This window comes from Molossus molossus, unplaced genomic scaffold (genome assembly GCF_014108415.1).
Source record: "Molossus molossus isolate mMolMol1 unplaced genomic scaffold, mMolMol1.p scaffold_m16_p_16, whole genome shotgun sequence".
Lineage (NCBI taxonomy): Eukaryota > Metazoa > Chordata > Mammalia > Chiroptera > Molossidae > Molossus > Molossus molossus.
The window spans coordinates 24,710,037-24,728,158 of record NW_023425351.1 but is presented as its reverse complement, the minus strand read 5'-3'; the positions used below and the strand labels follow the sequence as shown (position 1 = coordinate 24,728,158).

General features: G+C 39.2%; 1 protein-coding gene across 1 annotated transcript in view; it reads left to right on the top strand.

The window, feature by feature from the left end:
- Positions 1–18,122, top strand: part of CPA6 (carboxypeptidase A6) — a 313,464-nt gene that overhangs the window by 210,671 nt on the left and 84,671 nt on the right. The window contains exons 3-5 of the mRNA XM_036264316.1: positions 7,284–7,408; positions 13,868–13,982; positions 15,828–15,929. Coding sequence (XP_036120209.1) covers positions 7,284–7,408; positions 13,868–13,982; positions 15,828–15,929 — 342 coding nt within the window. The remainder of the gene's footprint in view (positions 1–7,283; positions 7,409–13,867; positions 13,983–15,827; positions 15,930–18,122) is intronic.

The following is an 18,122-nucleotide window of genomic DNA, read 5'->3' as shown; positions in this document are numbered from 1 at the left end:
ACAAGAAATTTAATTTCCTACGTTTCTGGGACCTTTTATTGATTTATTGGGGGCTCTGCTTTAGGTAACTGATAACTTATAAAATGCTCTTGGGCTTGGAAAAAGAAGACAAGGCTAGGTAAAATTAGCACCAGGAATTTAGCAGCCTACCAAATGCCTTTGGTTTATAGGAGACCATATTCTCCAGCCAAGTTTCCTTTCCAGCAGCCCACTGATATTTGAAATGTTGACAAGTCATAAGAAGTAGAGCAAGGACAAATAATACAGTGAAAAATTAGCACTTCTTTCACTGTGTAGCTGAACTGACCACTATAGTCATCAGAAAAGGATGAAGTACTGTGACCTGAGAAGCAGCATATTCTAAGATTACACTTGAATGTAATGAAAATTCAAAATTAAGGACTTGTGAGTTAAGAAGTGGGATGAGTGGACAACATTTAAGTGAACCACCTTATGAATTTCTTGGTAAGAGGAACTAGAATTGGGAACCTAGAAGTGCCCTGGAGCAATCTTGGAGAGAATACATATTTGAAGAAAGAAGAAAGAAAGAAACGCGTGGTCTCATTTTAGTGCCTATTATGTGCTGTGCTTGGTTCTAAGAACTGGAGATATAATGATGAGGGGGGAAAAGAACTCCAGTTTCTATTCTTGTGAAGAGAATATGGAAAAACAGATATTAATATAACAATATTAGTGAGTTTTGGCCTTCAAAAAGGCATGTCTATGCCCTAACCCTTGGAACCTATTACTGAGACCTAATTTGGAAAAAATCTTTTCATATATACTTAAAGATTTCAAGTTGAATCACTCTAGATTACACAGATGAGCCCTAAACCCCATGACAAGTTCCTTAGAAGAGACAGAAGAAAAGAAGACACAGATAAACAGAAGACTATGTAAAGATGAAGGCAGAGATTGGAGTGATAAGGCTACAAGCCAAGGAACACCTGAAGCAACCAGATGCTGGAAAAGACCAGAAAGATTTCTCCTCTAGAGCCGTCAGAGGGAGTTACAGCCCTGCTAACTCCTGAATTTTGGACTCCTGGATGCTAGAACTTAAAACAGAAAGAAAATTGCCCAGCTGGTGTGGTTCAATGGTTGCGCATCAACCCACGGACTAAGAAGTCATCAGTTCAACTCCTGGTCAGGGCACATGTCTGGGTTATAGGCTCGATCCCCGTTGGAAGTGTGCAGGAAGCAGCCAATCCATGTATCTTTCTCATCGATGTTACTATCTCTCTCTCCCTCTCCCATCCTCTTTCTCTAAAAAATCAATAAAAACACATTTTTTTAAAAGAATTCCTTCCTTAAAAAAAAAAAATCTTATTTATTTTAAACCATCTAGTTTGTTGCAATTTGTTATGGCAGCCCTAGGACAGTAGTGACACAATGAACTATAAGATATAACTAAGGTTCTATGGCAGGAGATAACAAAGGTACCTGACCTAAACTTGGTGTCTAGAGAAGCCCCCCAACAGTTTATAGACAAAGATTCTGAAAGAAAAGTCAAGAAGGTCACATGGGTCCAGACCAAAAAGACAATTTTAAGGTAAAATAAAGCAGGCACCTTTCAGTGCATTAAAATTTTGCGTGTGCTAATATGTGAATTAGTATGATTATATGAATTTAACCAAGCACTAGTTGACAACAAACTTAATATCAAGTTTTCTTACTCAGAAAACTTACTAAGACTTTTTCAACCCAACAGAAAAATAAGAGTAAATATAGAGCAGGACTGTGCTTCTCTGTTACTTTGGGCAGCTGGGGGCGGGGGGGCAGGCCATCTGTTACCACGTTGAAGGAATACCTCAGATGTCTTTCCATATTCACATATGGGACTCACCCTAAAGCTGCTGGAGGACAATGATCCCCCTTCCAGTGACACCTACATACAGTGTATACTCAGCCTTGGGCCTAAAAGACAGGTGGATGCTTCATGGAAGCTGGACCAGGCCAATAGGTGAGCTCAGGACAAGAACCAGAGGAGCCATGAAATTAGTGCCAGGCTGAATTATGATTATTTTTAAATGGCAAAAAAAATTATTTTTTTATTTTAGATTCATTTATTTAATGACTATCTCCTAGTCACCAGGTACTATTTTCAGTGCTTTATATGTATTAATTAAAAGTCTGACAAATCTATGAAAAATGTACTACTCATAACCCCATTTTATAAATGAGGAAACTGAAATGCAGAGAGCTAAAGTAAATTGCCCAAAGTCACAGAGCTAATAAGTGGCAGAGCTGGGATTCCAACTCAGGGTGTCTGGCTCTAGAATTCATGTTCTCAATCACTGCGTTTTCTATAATCTATATAATTCAATAATAATGATAACAACACAACAATAACCACTAACATTATCAAGTATTAATTAACCAAGAAGTTGAATTATCATATTCATTTTACCGATGAAGAAAGTGAGACCCAGAGAAGTTAAGGAACTTGCCCTCTATCACACAGATGCTCACTGGGGAACCCTGAATTTAATCCTAGAAATGCAGATTTCAGAGTTCTGGGAATTAACCACTACATTTGAGTGACTTCAAACCCAGCTATTTGCCTTTATGCTAGAACACAGTTCTGCTTTGTTCTTATCCATGGCTTATTTATTGCTTTCTCATCCTCCTTGAAGCCATCTCTAGGTTTTAATCTCTGAACAAGGGGACAATCTCACCGTATTCTTCATTTTAACCAGAAACATGCAAAATGTAACTTTATCTTTACTGCTTCCAGCTTTTCCTTTTTTATGTTTTCCAAAAATAACAACAGAGAGCTAATATTTGGTTAGCTTTCACTGTGTGCCTGACTCTCTGTTATGTGTTTTGTTTCTATTATTCCAGTTAATCCTATAGAACAGCCTGCGTGTGGGTTTTTTTAATTACTATCTCCACAGCACAGATGGGAAACTGAGGCTCAGGAATGTTAAAACTTCCCCCAAAGTCACACAGCCAATTCTGTCAGAGCTAACATTCCAGCTCAGGGTCGTTGGATTCCAAAATCCATACTCTTGACCTTTACAATGAACTGCCTCCACCTCTTAAAAGTAGATCTGAGTATATGCGACAGGTAATCATAGGAAAGGAGCGCATGGGAGCAAGCGTTCGTCAGAAGCACCTGGTTCTAAGGCCAGAAGGTTGCGCAAAGGAGCATCCTTTCCTTGGATTCGGATGACTGTTGACAGCAGAGACCTGCAATGGTGACAAACAGCTTTTGATGGTCCTGACAAGGACAGTGATTCTTTGTTGCCATCATATTGCAGGGTCACCCAGCTTTGCAATTCAGAGACTGTCACGTCATCCAGATGTGATCGAGCCATACGGAAATGGCTGATGGTAACCTGCCCGCTGGGGCGCTGATGGAAACTTTATCTGCATATTAATTTACAGAGCAAATAACTCCTGACAGGAAAGATCAGGATGTGAGACCCAGTGACTAGACCCCCTCAAACACTAAGGAAGTTGGAAGTTGCTTACTCTTCTGGGATAATCTCTGAAGATCCTGAGACACCCAGTCAGTAAATTATGGGCACCTGAGTTAGGCATACCCTGTGTCGCCATTTCACAGCTGATCATTCTTAGGAAAGAGACTTGGCCTTTATAAACCTCAGTTTTCTCATTTATAAATCTACAATTAACTCCTATCTTAAGATGTTATTGATAATATTAGCAATACCTGTTAAAGCAGGTGGCACTTTACAAACCTCACCTGTATTACTGTGCCCTATACCAAGATATAGGCATGTGCCTGCTACCCAGACTGAAATATCCATGTTATTTATCCAAGCAGCCTTTCCCCAAAATATTACTGGAGAAAAGGTGATAATACATTTTCATCTCCTTTTCTAATATCACAATTCACTTCCCTAAAATCACAAAAAATAATTCCTGATTTTGCAAATTCTTTAGGTTGGTTTCCTTTAGACCAACTGCTTTCTGATGACATGTACTCTCCTAGGAGGCTTTTCTCCAGGACTTGCTGTAGGGTGTGTTACTTCCATGGAACTTTCCCATGGGGAAGCCGCTCTCTTCTGTGGGATGAGGATTTTTATTTTAGCATGTACTCCAGAAAGTAACACCTACAGACTCATCTCCAGAGTGGTTATTCATATTATTTTAGGTCCCTGTGGCTCTTTATCCTGTGAATGTGGCACCACCGGTACTAAGGGATGGCAGCAAACCTTAATATCAAAAAGATGTCTAGAATAAACTGATGGTTTCCAGATGGAAGGAGGGTAGGGGGGTAGGGTTAAAAAGGGAAAGGGATTAAGAAGTACAAATTGCCAGTTATAAAATACAGTCACAGGGGTATAAAGCATAGGGAATATAGCCAATAATACTGGAATAACTGTATAGTGTCACATGAGTACTAGGTTTATCGGGATGATCACTTCATAAGTTATATTAATGTCTAATCACTATTGTACACCTGAAACTAATATATTGAATGTCAAATGTAATCAAAAAATTTTTAATTAGTGATATAAGAATAAAAACCAACACAATCAGAAAAAAAAAAAAATCTGGCAAGTCCTGAAGATGATTAAAGGATTAGAAAATCTAACACATAAAGAAAATTAAAAGATACTAACATGCTTTATCTCATAAAGGCAAGAAACCAGCCAATGTTCACTGAAGAATGAAACAAGAAAAAATGAAACTGCTGCAATGCAAGAGATTAAGACAAATGTCTGCTATCTTGTTAAATGTGGATGTGAGTTAAATTAGTATGTTATCAACTCTCCTCTTTTGGAGACTCAAATGATATGGTGTAGTTACATCACTGGGATAGTTTGATTGAGACCTAGATGTATCCTTGCCCAAGGGCTGACAGATGGAGCAAATGATCTCTCAGCATCCCTTCCATCCCCACACTTCTGTTTTCCTGATTGTTGGACTAAGATGTTAGCTGAGTCAGATTTGCCCTTGCGAGTTAGTGGAGGAGTCAGCTGCTTAAAAGAAAACAGGTAGACTCTTTGTTCCAAAAATAAATGCCTCTCTACCCTGTTCCAGATTAAATTATACCACTAAAGGTGTATTTTTCCTTGAGTCACAAAGTATTTTTAGTCTTACAGAGTTCCTAACTGAATGCAGACACTGATACCTAAGTGAAGATAAACTCAACCTTATCTGACAAAAACTTAGCAACAAACCGAGACTGGAAATGCAGGAGGAGGGAGTTCCAATGCAGAGAGCAGACAGACATGACTGTTTAAACTGCACCAAATTGAATGTAGTTTTAGGCTTACGCAGAAGGTAGTATTCTTCTTTCTCCCAGCTGAGTTCAGTCATTCATTTTTCAATTAAATTTACTGGGGTAAAATTGATTAATAATATAAGTTTCAGGTATACAATTTTATAATACATCATCTTTACATTGCATTGTGTGCTCACCACCCAAAGTCTTGTCTCCTTTCATCACCATATAGTTGACCCTTTTACCCTCTTCATCCTCCCTTCACCCACCTTGCCCTCTGACAACCACCATACTACTGTCTGTGTCTATGAATTTGTTTTGTTTCTTCGTTTGTTGCTTTTTGTTTTATATCCCACATATGAGTGAAATTATATGGTTCTTGTCCTTTTCCATCTGACTTATTTCACTTAGCATGATGCTCTCAAGATCCATCCATGTTGTCACAAAGTGCAATATTACATCCTTTTTTTTAATGGCTGAGTAGTATTCCATTGTATATATGTACCAGGTCTTCTTTATGCAATCATCCTTCAAAGGACACTTAGGTTGTTTCCATGACTTAGCTATTGTAAATGAACATAGGGATACATGTTTCTTTACAAATAAGTGTTTTCAAATTATGCAAGTTGATATCCAGAAGAGGGATTGCTGAGTCATGTGGTAGCTCTATTCTTAACTTTTTGTGGAACCTTCATAGTGGCTGTACCAATTTACATTTCACCAGCAATGTGCAGGGTTTTCTTTTCTCCACATCCTCTCCAACACTTGTTGTTTCTTATCCTATCGATAATAGCCATTCTAACAGGTATGAGGTGGTATTTTATTGCAGGTTTGATTTGCATTTCCTTTATAGCTAATGAATATCTTTTCATATAACTGTTGGCCATCTGTCTTCTTGGGAAACATGTCTGCTCAGGTCTTCTACCCATTTTTAAATTGGATTGTTTGTTTTGTTGTTGTTGGGTTGTAGTTCTTTATATATTTTGGATATTAGCCCCTTATTGAAGGTATCATTTGCAAATATACAATCATTCTTTCAATGACTGTGGAATTCCTACTAGTGCAGTGCACTTGACAAAACACTAGGGACACTACAGCAAGCAAAACAGATGTGGCTCTTGTTTTCCTGAAAAACATTGAACACGTGGTAAACACATAGCGAATTACTATATGAGGTCCACATGCATGCAACAGATAACAACTTAGTTGCTAATATGCACAAAGTACCATTCTAGGTACTTGAATGGGATGGTAACCAAATGGACAAATTATTTGCCCTCATGGAACTTGAAGAAGTCAACAATGAAAGCACAGGTGTTCTAAGAACTATGACAAGGAGACATACCCTAGCTGACAAGTCCTTCCTGAGAAAGGGATGTTTCTATTGACATGTGAAGACCTGGTAGGAACTGGTGAAATGCATGTGTTGGGGAAAAAGGAGGTACCTGGAGAGTGTTCCATTTAAAGTTCCCAAACATTGTCAAACTACAACAATTTGCTTGTATAGTAGGACAAATGGTAATTTCTATATTTCTTTTTCTCATTATTATTAAAATATTTTTGCAATAAATAATTTTAAACAATATCAAAGTCATACTAATAACTGTTATTTCAGTTTTACCTTGAGCTTTAATGTATTGGTCTTAAATATGTTTTTGTTGATTTTTTTAGAGAGGAAGGAAGGGTGAGATTGAAACATCAATGTGAGAGAGAAACATCAATCCACTGCCTCCTGCACACCCCCTACTGGGGAACAAGCCTGCAACTCAGGCACATGCCCTGACCAGGAATCTAACTGGGACCTCTCAGTCCATGGGATGACTCTCAATCCACTGAGCCACACCAGCAGGGCTAATGTATTGGTCTTTAAACTTATAAATTATGAGCAAATTTAATATGGATATGATATAATTTAAAGAACAAGTTCAAAATCAAATAGGAGTTTTACCCTAGTGATTCAAGTACTAGGGAAAATTTCCAAATGTGTTTGATGTTACTGAATGCAAACAAGATAACATATTTGACATTGTGACATGGATCTTTCCCACCTACATTGAATATGAATTATAGGTTGGTTCCTGCACTACAGGTGGACCTGTGGCAGCCCAGCAGTGTCTCCTATGTCTCAGAGGGATCAGTTACTGATGTCCGTATTCCTCAAAATGGTTCCCGAATCTTGTTAGCCTTCCTACAGGAAGCCAACATCCCACACAAGTAAGCATTTTTTTCATTGCTTAGTTCATCTGTACTAAGTTGAACTGAATGATAGCTGTATTCAGGTTATTTACTAATTTCCAATGACAATGTTTTAGGTACTGTTTAGCAAATTGGGAAAACAAACATGAATATAATAATTATATTTACTTTTGAGCTTATTAATATAACAGGAGGAGAGAGGAACCACATTGACATATTATCTCATCACCACCACTAAATGATCAGTATAAACACAAAAGTTTGTTTTTGTTTGTTTGTTTGTTTGTTTTTCCTGTGGGAGGAAAGGAAAGGAGCCTAGCAATGCCTAGAAGGAGATTGGGAAGGCAGGGACAGAGGAAGCTTTCTGCAGGAGCCGTTCAGTTAGGCAAAGGATGGACCTTGCAAGGAGAGGGAAGAATCAGCATAGTGTGTTTGCAGGAAACTGGTGTAGTTCAGTGTTATTAGTGTACAAAGTACAAATCATAAAGTAGAAAGAAGAAATACTGGAGGTCAGGTTGTGGGAAGACTGATGTACAGGTTTAGGAGCTCAGACCTTTTCCTGAGGGTGGTGCTGCACAGGTAGAAGATGTAAGCAACTGCATTCTCCATCCACATGTAACTGGATGGAGACTGCAGTCATGATCCAGGTAAGAGATAGTGAGACTCTGAGTCACAACCAGAGTAGTGGGATCAGGAGAGTAGTTCAGAGGCAAAACCAACTGGACTCCACACTTGATTGGAAGAGGAAGAAGTCAAGGATGATGCCAAGTCTTCTAGCTTAAGTGACTGAGCAGACAGATTCAAGCAGATTTAGATATTTGGATATTTTGAGGGTTTTTAAAGAATTAATTAGAGTAGTAGAAATAAAGTAAGTAGAAGATACTCATGGGAGTCAAAGAAGAGATGAAAGACTTTCAAGAGAGGAAACATCAGTGGTACCAAGTGCTGCAGTGATACCAGCAAGAAAGGGATTGGATTTGGCAATAGCAACTATGTTGGTAACTCTGATGGTGGGATTAGATTGTCAGGAGCAGGAGACAAAGAGTGACCAGGAGGTGAGAACATGGAGCAGCAGAGCAGATAACTGCTCTTCGAAGGTAGAATAAGGAGAGAAGCAGAGAAAGGGGAGGGACTACAGGAAGATGCAGCATCAATGACTGCTTGAGATTTGGGATTTGTTTGGGGATAGGGCAATTTGGACTTGTCTATAGCCTGAGGAGAAGGACCAGTATGGAAGGACATGATGATGAGACAAGAAAGAACAGGTGGAGGCATGAGTTTGAACAGTAGAAAGGAAATTTACTCACTAAGATGGAAGAGGTGAGTATAGGACTAGTTGAAAAATATCATAACTGATGGCTAAATGTTCTGAAGTAAGAAGCAAGATTATCTTCTGAAAGTAAAGAAACAAAGGTTTTCCAAGAGGAAAACTAGAGTAGAAACCAATAAAAGTACTTGTTGCAGAGAACAGAAATTGTATTCCTGCTAAAAAGTTGAGATTTCATTGGACAGGACAACAGAAAGGTCAAGGTCCCAAGGAAGTTGAAGTTCCTAGTGAAGTACTAGCTCAAGTATTCATCCATGTGGTCTAATCTGGATAGGAAAGGAGGAGAGTCTCAGAGGAATGATGGGACAAAACAGAAGAATCAAGGAAGGGATGAAGATCTTTTTATTTAAAACAGGTGTAATGTGACTAAGGAAAATAAACTGAAAGGAAGGAAGTTCTGACAGAGTGTTGGCTATTAGATATTAAGACTTCTAGGGTAGAACATTTATGGCTGGTGACAAGATCCAGGAGGTAGCCATGAGGGAGATGGCTGAAGTGCAGTGGAGATCATTAAGGCTGATGTGGTCAAGAGTGTGTAGGCTAAATCACCAGAGAATCATCATAGCAGTTTTGAATCTCTTTGGTTAATGGCAAGATTAGAGGTGGAGAGAGAGACTATTACAGGATGGAGAAAAGCAACTAGGTATGGTGTGATGCTGAAGAAAGAATGAGCTTTTCCAGGAAGTAAGAAGAGTAAGAAGGAAGCAGAAAGGAGGGTGCAGAAAATGCTGACCTCTCTCTATCTCTTTGGGCCCTATGGTAAGTGAAGTAGAAGAAGAGAAAGCCACAAAAGAATCTGCATCCTTGCCTTGGCTGGTTTTACTCAGTGGTCAGAGCATTGGCCTGCAGACTGAAGGATCTCAGGTTTGATTCCCGGTCAAGAACATGTGCCTGGGTTGCAAGTTCAATCCCTGGCCCTGGTCAGGATTGTGCAGGAGGCAACCAACTGATGTATCTCTCTTGCATTGATGTTTCTCTCTCTCTCCCCCTCCCTTCCACTCTCTCCAAAAAAAGTCAATGGAAAAATATCCTCGGGTGAGGATTAATTAAAAAATAAATAAATAAAAGAATCTTAAGAGAGTCCAATTTCTATTGGGGCAAGAATATAAGGAGAGAGAGTTCTCTGAAGAGAGAGTGGAGGGTGTGGGAAGCTTATGTACAATGAAAGGGGGATTCCAGCAGGTACGAGGGAAAAGGAAGCGGTGGAAGGATGGAGAATCAATGCAGGACATGAAGTTATGCAGGACAATGCAATATAGTGAATTAATGAGACTGGACTGAGTGACTTACCTTTTATGTGGAAACCTAGGATTTGGGGACTGATAAGCATGGATGTCAATGACTAATCTTAACTACCCCAACTTTTTTAGCAAGTTCTAGTATTGCCAAAACAAGTACAAAGATCTGTAATGATGTATGGCAAGGCGTGGTACGGGCTCATGGCTCTGGGGATTAATGGTGAAGGCCCTAGTCTCTGTGGAAGGCTGGGCCAAGGGGTGCAACATGACAGTGACATCTGTCCCTGGTCCACACGAACCCTTCCAGAAAAATGAATGCAGCCTCATTAAAGTGCTGATTTGCTTTTTTCAGTAAGATATTTTTTTCTCTTTATTTTCTTATTAAAGAGAGAGAGAGAAACATCGACGTGAGAGAGACACATCGAGTGGTTGCCACGCACACAACCTCAACCAGAGCCAGAGACAAACTGCAACACCAAGGTACGTGCCCTTAGCGGGAACCAAACCCAGGTCTCTCTGGACCTCAGGCTGATGCTCTAACCACTGAACAAAACTGGCCAGGGCTCAGTAAGATTATTTTATCTGTGTTTCTACAACAGGATAGAATCAGACATGTGCATAAAACTATTGTTCATATTAAAAACATTTTAGTCATTGTTATAGCTTTGAATCTCTGAATGCCTGGCAGGAAAGAGCTTGGTAATTATATCTATAGGTGCTCAGTAACAACTCACATGCTTCACTAATTATTATTCAGTAGAAAAGAATATACCAGTTCTTTTAACAAGTCTCTATTTCCTGCCATTAAATATAGGTCATGTGGAACTAACACAGAATAAAACATCACACTGTATGTCACAGAGAATAGAGTCTAAAAAAATGAGTGTTTTAACCTCATGGAGAACAGTCATTTAGAATTATTCATTTTATTGGTCTGAGGATAATAACACATAAGAGTCCATTAAATTCCACAGGACCAGTAGGTAGAGATTATTTTAATTGACTTTTATTATTGTAGCCTGGGGTATTTTCAAAAGATTATCATTTACTCTATACAAGTATACCTAATATATAGCTATAGTCATCTTTAAAGCAGAGATAATGTGCTCCCTCTCCCTCCCCCACCCCGTGTGTCTGGCTCCTAGGTGATCAATTCCTCTTAATGACATGACAGATAAGAGGACATTCTGCCATAAGAAAAAAATTAATCATTTTGTGTAAATTAAATACCTGTAAAAATTGGTCATGGAATTGAAAATTCTGAGCCCCCGTCCCCCCCACCCCCACCCCCCCACCCTTCCACCCTGGAAGCTTGTACTAGTGATGAAATCACTTGGTAACTTCTTCATAGGAGCACATACAGTTGGGGTAGAAATAATAATCAGCTATGAAGAACTAAGAAAATATAACAGTTACAAAAACATTTTTGGGTTCCATTTCATGGCCTTCTCAACAATCTGCTAACTTGCAATCAACTATTTAATGAGGAAAATGGGCTACACCTGCCACATCACAATTATTTTAATGTTCAGGTTGATCTCTTAGGGCCTGTATTTAAGGTTAAGCTATTGAAATGTATTAGTTTACTAGGGCTGCTATAACCAAGTGCCACAGACTGGCTGGCTTAAGAAACAGAAGTACATCGCCTTATGATTCTGGAGGCTAGAAGTCTGAAATCCAGGTGTAGGTTGGGGTGGGGGGTTCCTTCTGAGAGCTGTGGGAAAGGCCCTGTCTCAGGCCTCTTCTCTTGGTTTATACTTAGCCATCTTCTTCCTTCGTCTCTTCACACTGTCTTCCCTCTACACATACCTGTCTTTGTGTCTTAATTCTCTCCCCCTTTTTACAATGTTTGTTCTGCCAAGAGCTACCAAAAAAACAGTGCTATCAGCATCAGAACTTCAAAATCTTCTGGTGATGCATGTGAGGGACTGCTCTTATCTAGAGTGGAAACAAGTTATCTGCACTTGTTTATGTTTAGAAAGTCAGTCCACTTTGGAAATAATGCAAAACCAATGCACTACAGCTCCATTTTGGAAACATTCTGAAAAAATGTACACACTTGAAAACTTTATTTTTGTGTTTCTATATTTCATCTTTTTAAAAACTGAAAATTCAGAAGGAGATTCCTGTGTAGATTGCTTAATCAAACTTGAGTCTTTCCTCACCATCCCACATTCTCTCACAACACAGTAAATTGGAATATTTATATGAAAGTTCCTTTGATTCTTAAGACCTACACCAGCAATACTTTAAGTTATTTTTAGTCCATATGAGCCTACTTTCTTTCTTTTTTTTTTTAATGTGTTTTTTTTTGGGGGGGGGGGGAGAAACATCATTTGGCTGCCTCCTCCACACCCACGCTGGGGATTAAGCTCGAAACTTGGGCATGTGCCCTGATCGGGAATTGAACCAGGACCTCTCAGTCCATGGGACGATGCTCAATCCACTGAGCCACACCAGCCAGGCTATACGAACCTACTTTCATCTAGAACTTCTTTCTTTGAGGAAAGAAAGAAAGAAAACACTAACACAGATCGTGTTCAGACTGACATCTAATGCTCTACTGCAAGTAGCTGCCAATAGAGTTACCAACTTTGTGTCACCCTACTTTATCTGAATAGTTAATGTTTCTATTTTTAAAGTCAAAAATTGAAGCAAAAAGAACAGTAAGCCAATAATAAATTCCTAAGTATTTGTCCACATTGGGTGAAATACTCAGTAAACAAATGAATCAGAAGGACTGTCCTACATCCATCATGACTCTAAATTAACTCACTTCCTCATGGACCAAAAAGTGTTTGTTCAGGTAATTTAAGATAATTTTTTATGAAGTGGCTTATATAGCTCAACCTTGAAAGCCATTTAAGATGCCATTACACGTTCACTGAATAACACTTAAGCCACTAAGCAACAGTTCTTTTGGAAGATAAATATAAAAGCAAAGATTTTTAGTTATCTTCCAGACCCACAAAAATCATTGAGAGGCCCTTCAACAGCTTTAAGTATTCTATATGAATGTGTTACTTCATGGCGAGTTACCTCTAGTTAGAGGACATGGTGGGTATTAGGGAGACAAGCCTATACCCAGCCCAGGTGTCTCATCAAGAATACTAATGACTACAGCTGAGCTGGTTCCACCCACTGCAGGAACCCTGGAATCCCGCTCCCTGGCCTCATCCTTCACTTTCCAAATGCATCCACTTCGATTAGCTGAGCTTGTCTTCTCTTAGCGTTCTTCAGATTGTCAGGCAGTGAAATTCATTTCTACCCCACTCTGTATTTTCTTTAATTTCCTTTTGAGGACGATAGCTTCTTTCCTTCTTTTCCTTTCCTCTCTGACTCTTGGGTAAGGTGTGCTAGGGGATGACATGAGGAAGTCTCTCATAGTGAAAGGGACAGGAGCAGACAGACACGCAGGAAAGGAGGTGTGATGGAGTGGAAGAGTCCGTCTAGTTTCCGTTTTCATAATGTCACACTGGGCTTGGAGTCCAAATACTTGAATTTGGGTTCCCTTTCCAAGTTCAAATTCTGGTTCTGCGCTCACTAGCAGAGTGACGTTGGCAAGTTCTTCACCCTTTTGAGGCTCACTTTCCCAACTTGTAAAATGGAGATAACAATGAAATTGTATTTATACACATATTCAGTTCTCGTAGCTGATCATTCCATTGTAGTTATTATTACTATCATTATTATTAGGGAACATCTGCTTATAATTTAACATTTTATATTTATTATACCTCTTACTTAACAGCTATTATTTTCTGAAAAAGAATATTTTCCAACATTTGATATTCTTAGAAATGTCAGTCTTTGCTACCCTCTTTTCATAGATGCATCATTTTCTTTTGCTATTACCTTATTTTTATATTTTTCTCCATTTAATTTTCATCGTGTCTTTCATTTCAAATCCAGGATCCTCATAGACAATCTTCAGAAAGCACTGGAAAGAGAAAGAAGTTTGCAAGCCCAGAGAAATCGAAGATCCCTTTCTGAATATAATTATGAAGTTTATCACACCTTAGAAGAAGTATGTAATCAAAGGAGCTTTTATTGCTTTTTTGAAAAATTCGGTTTTTATCAGATGCAAGGATTGGGAAGGAAGCACTGAGGCAGAGGCAGGGGCTATATGCAGAATATCTGTATCTCTTTATATTGCCCAGGCACCTCAGGTTGGTCCTCTCTTCCATTAAGCCTTAACTAACTGCTATATAAGAATTAGCAAAATAATTTGAATTCATCTGCTTTGCCCCACCCAACCCCTACAAAGGACATGGGAAGTGCATTGGAACAGTAATGTTGCTTTAATTGTGCTTATAAAATTAACTTACAAGCCTGATGCACTTATTGATGGAAGACAGAGCTAGCCAGAGTTTGAGGGCAATGATTTGGTTGAGGGGTAGAGTGATTCTTACCCCACACCCTCTGCAAAGCTGAGAACTCCCAAAGGCCAAGCTTCATCTGTGGCATCTCAGGGCTTATTAACATGCTGTTATTTATCCTACCTGGAAAACACAGCAACCTCGTTCCCACTACCATATCCTTTACTGTTCACCTAGAAAATTCTGCAAATCTCAGCTTAAGCAGGAAGACAGCTGTTTCTACTCTCCCATACTGGATCAGAACTCCAACCCCCAGCACACTGCATGCACCAGAGCACATGGGTGCATGATTATTTCATCAATGCCTTTTCTCTACAAAGCTGCAAGTACCAATAGGACAGGACATTTCTTGTTCACCACTATATCCCTAGTGGCAAGCAAATAGAGACCTCCAAATAGATAGAGGACACAATGAATAAATGAATGTGTACATATTTTTCCCATGCTTCCTCTGAACTCAGCAAAGGAATGCCAGACATAGAATTTATGAGATCCTGTTATAGTCTTAAGAAAAATTTTGGTTCTCTTGATAATGACTTTCCTTTCAAAATTATTTCTACATATTTTATGTTACAGTAAGGAAAGGTTTTAGATAACTTAACACATGGAAGTGCTATTAACAGGAACTAGAAAAAAAGTCAAAATTTTAAAATATATCTATATAGATATATATACATATATATACATATATATGTACATAGACTCATTAGACTAAGAAGGGTAAGAAAAAATATGGTACTTTCCTAAGTCTTTTTTTTCAGCACAGACTCACTTTTACATCATAAAACACTGGGACACTTTTGTGTGACTTCCTTACTCCTCATAAAGCTTTTAAGTCAGAAATGTCACCCATCTTTCTAAGTGCCTTATTCATCCATCTCAAATACACCTTCTCTGATGACAGATGAGTGTTTGTGAAAGGACTGATACAAATGCATCACTATCGCAGGGGAATTTATCTAGACTATGCCCTCTGATGTGTGGCTCAATACAAGACCTTTAAATGCAAAAAATAACAATAATGTTTTTTTTCTCAGCATCTTCAGATCAGTAGCAAATTACAATACAATGTATTGGACTTTAATGAACACTTTCAAGTAGTTTGAATGATTTTCTTGAAGTCAATTTTTTTTTCCTCTTCAATACTTGGAGGTAAAAGAAAATAAATTTTGATTTTTTAAAAGGAACCCAGAACACACTGACTAATTTTCTGTAACATTCTGCATCAAGATATTAGTGAAAAATGGTAGTAGAAGGTATGCTTTAAAGAGGGAACAGTACACAGACACGAAACTATTATTTGTAAAGGCTGCAAATAAAAGGTAACTTGAAATATCCTGAAGAAATGTAACATAGAGAATTGGTTTTGTTCAATTTTGTATTTCATGTGTGCTCTTTGAGTTCTGAGACCTATTGTTGTCTTGTTATCTTTGATTCTTCAAAAGCTGTGTAATTATGGGAGTCTGACATAGTCTTTATTTATTTGCTTTTAGATTCAAAATTGGATGCATCATCTGAATAATACTCATTCAGGCCTCGTCCACATGTTCTCTATTGGGAAATCATATGAGGGAAGACCTCTCTTCATTTTAAAGGTAAAAACAGGAAATTATTTACTAAAATATTTACTAAACATTTGTTCTAACTTTGACCTATGGGGAAACAAAATGAGATGGTCGGTGATAATGTCTAATACTTAACATTATCTGATAATTTATGAAAAAAAATTTTGCTTAGGTTTTTAAGCCACATTGAATTTTTGCCATTAAATATTCCTAAGAATACTAACATATTCCATTATTAATGCACCTAAAAATACTGGCCTTCAAAATGATTTGTGAGCCGGTGCTACTTAAGATGAACCAATGCAAAACTACGTGTGCGTCATTCCCAGCCCTTGGTCCTGCATTCTCTTCCTGTCACTGACTACCGCTCTGTATCTCTTAGTCAAACACTCAAAAAGATTTATAATAAAACATCACTCTCTACTTTCTTGCCTCCTATTCAGACTTGACTCACTGGCCTTTGCTCCCCCACCGCTCCTCTAAACCTTCTCTTGCCAAAGTCAATGATGACCACTAGGTTTTCCTCCCATCTCGCTGGCCGTTCCCTCAGGTCTCATTCTCTGGCCCCTCATCCCTGTCCTTTCCTTAGGTTCTAGCAATCCCGGACTCTATCCTCAAATGTGCTCTCATTCTACGAACAACCTCTAGGTGAGCATATCCACTCCATGGTTTCAACAATCATTCCAGACTTTGCTGTTCAGTAGAGTCCACTCTTTGGAGCTTTAAAATTCATTTATCATTGCCAGCTTTACATTTTTACCTCCATAGTCACAAAAGCACCTCCCCTCAGAATGGCACCTGTCTGCTCCCAGTCTAAAAACATGAACATCATCCCAAATTCCTCGCCTTTAATTTAACCACCTGTTTAAAATCTACCACCAGGAATGTTCATTCTTCCTTGTAAATATCTTTTGGATCTGCACCAACCTCTTCTCTTGTCCTCACTTATCTCTGGATCCATTCCTTGCGGATTATAGCAATAATGGCCTCAGTACTGAATTTCAAGACCCCAGCCTCTGCCCTCTCATCCTCTAACCCATCTCCACACTGCTGTCAGTGTGAGTGTTCTCTCTCTCTCTCTCTCTGTCTCTCAGTCTCTCTCTCTCTCTCTTCGTCCCCCTCCCTCCCTCCCTCCCTCCCGTTCTCTCTCTCTCTCTCTCTCTCTCTCTCTCTTGCTCTCGCTCTCACTCCTGTCTCCCTCCCCCTCACTCCACACACACTCCTCCCATGGAATTCAGAATGAAGCCTTCTCTCTTTTACATAGTATTCAGGAATTTCATGTGTTCCCTGCCTCTGTGTCCAGCTCCATCTGCCATTCCTTCCTCATACCCAAGAAGCAGTTCCTCAGATATGGTGTGCTCAGATTCTCTTCCAAGTTTCTGTTGCCTCTTCCAACTTGTCCACCAGAAAATCTTCTAGTCTTGCTCAAATACCGGAGTGCTCAAGAAGATAACGACTCCTTTGAGAAGGCTTCTTTAATTTGTTCAGGAAAAATCAGACATGTTGCCCTGGCCAGTGTGGCTCAGTTGCTTGGGCATTGTCCCATGCACCAAAAGGCTGCTGGTTCGATTCCTGGTCAAGGCACATGCCTGGCTTGTGGGCTCGATCCTCAGTGGGGGGTGTGCAGGAGGCAGCAGATTGATGTTGAGCTCTCACATTGATGTTTTTCTCTCTTTCCCTCTCCCTTCTTCTCTCTCTAAGAAATCAACAACAAAAAATCTTTAAAATAAATTAGACACTGCCCTGCCTGGTTTGGCTCAGTGGTTAGAGCGTGGGCCCTTGGACCGAAGAATCAAAGGTTCAACTCCCAGTGAAGGGCATGCACCTGGGTTGCAAGTTCGTTCCCCGCCCCAGTGAGTCATGCCAGAGACAATCAATCAATGCATCTTTTCACATTGATGTCTCTCTCTCTGTCTCTCTCTCTCTCTCTCTCTCTCTCTCTGTCTCTCTCTCTCTCTCTCTCTCTTCTCTCTCTCTCCTCTCTCTCCCCCTCCCTTCCTCCCTCCATCCCTCCCTCCCTCCCTTCCTCTCTTCCTCCCTCCCTCCCTCCCTCCCTTGCACACTATCTTAAAAAATCAATGGAAAAAAATATCCTTGGGTGAGGATTAACCAAAATAAAAGATAATAAATATATAAATTAGACATATTCCCATGTTCTAGAACATCCCCATGTTTCTAAAGTAACTTATGCATATTCACATCATAATGATTAATTGCTCATAT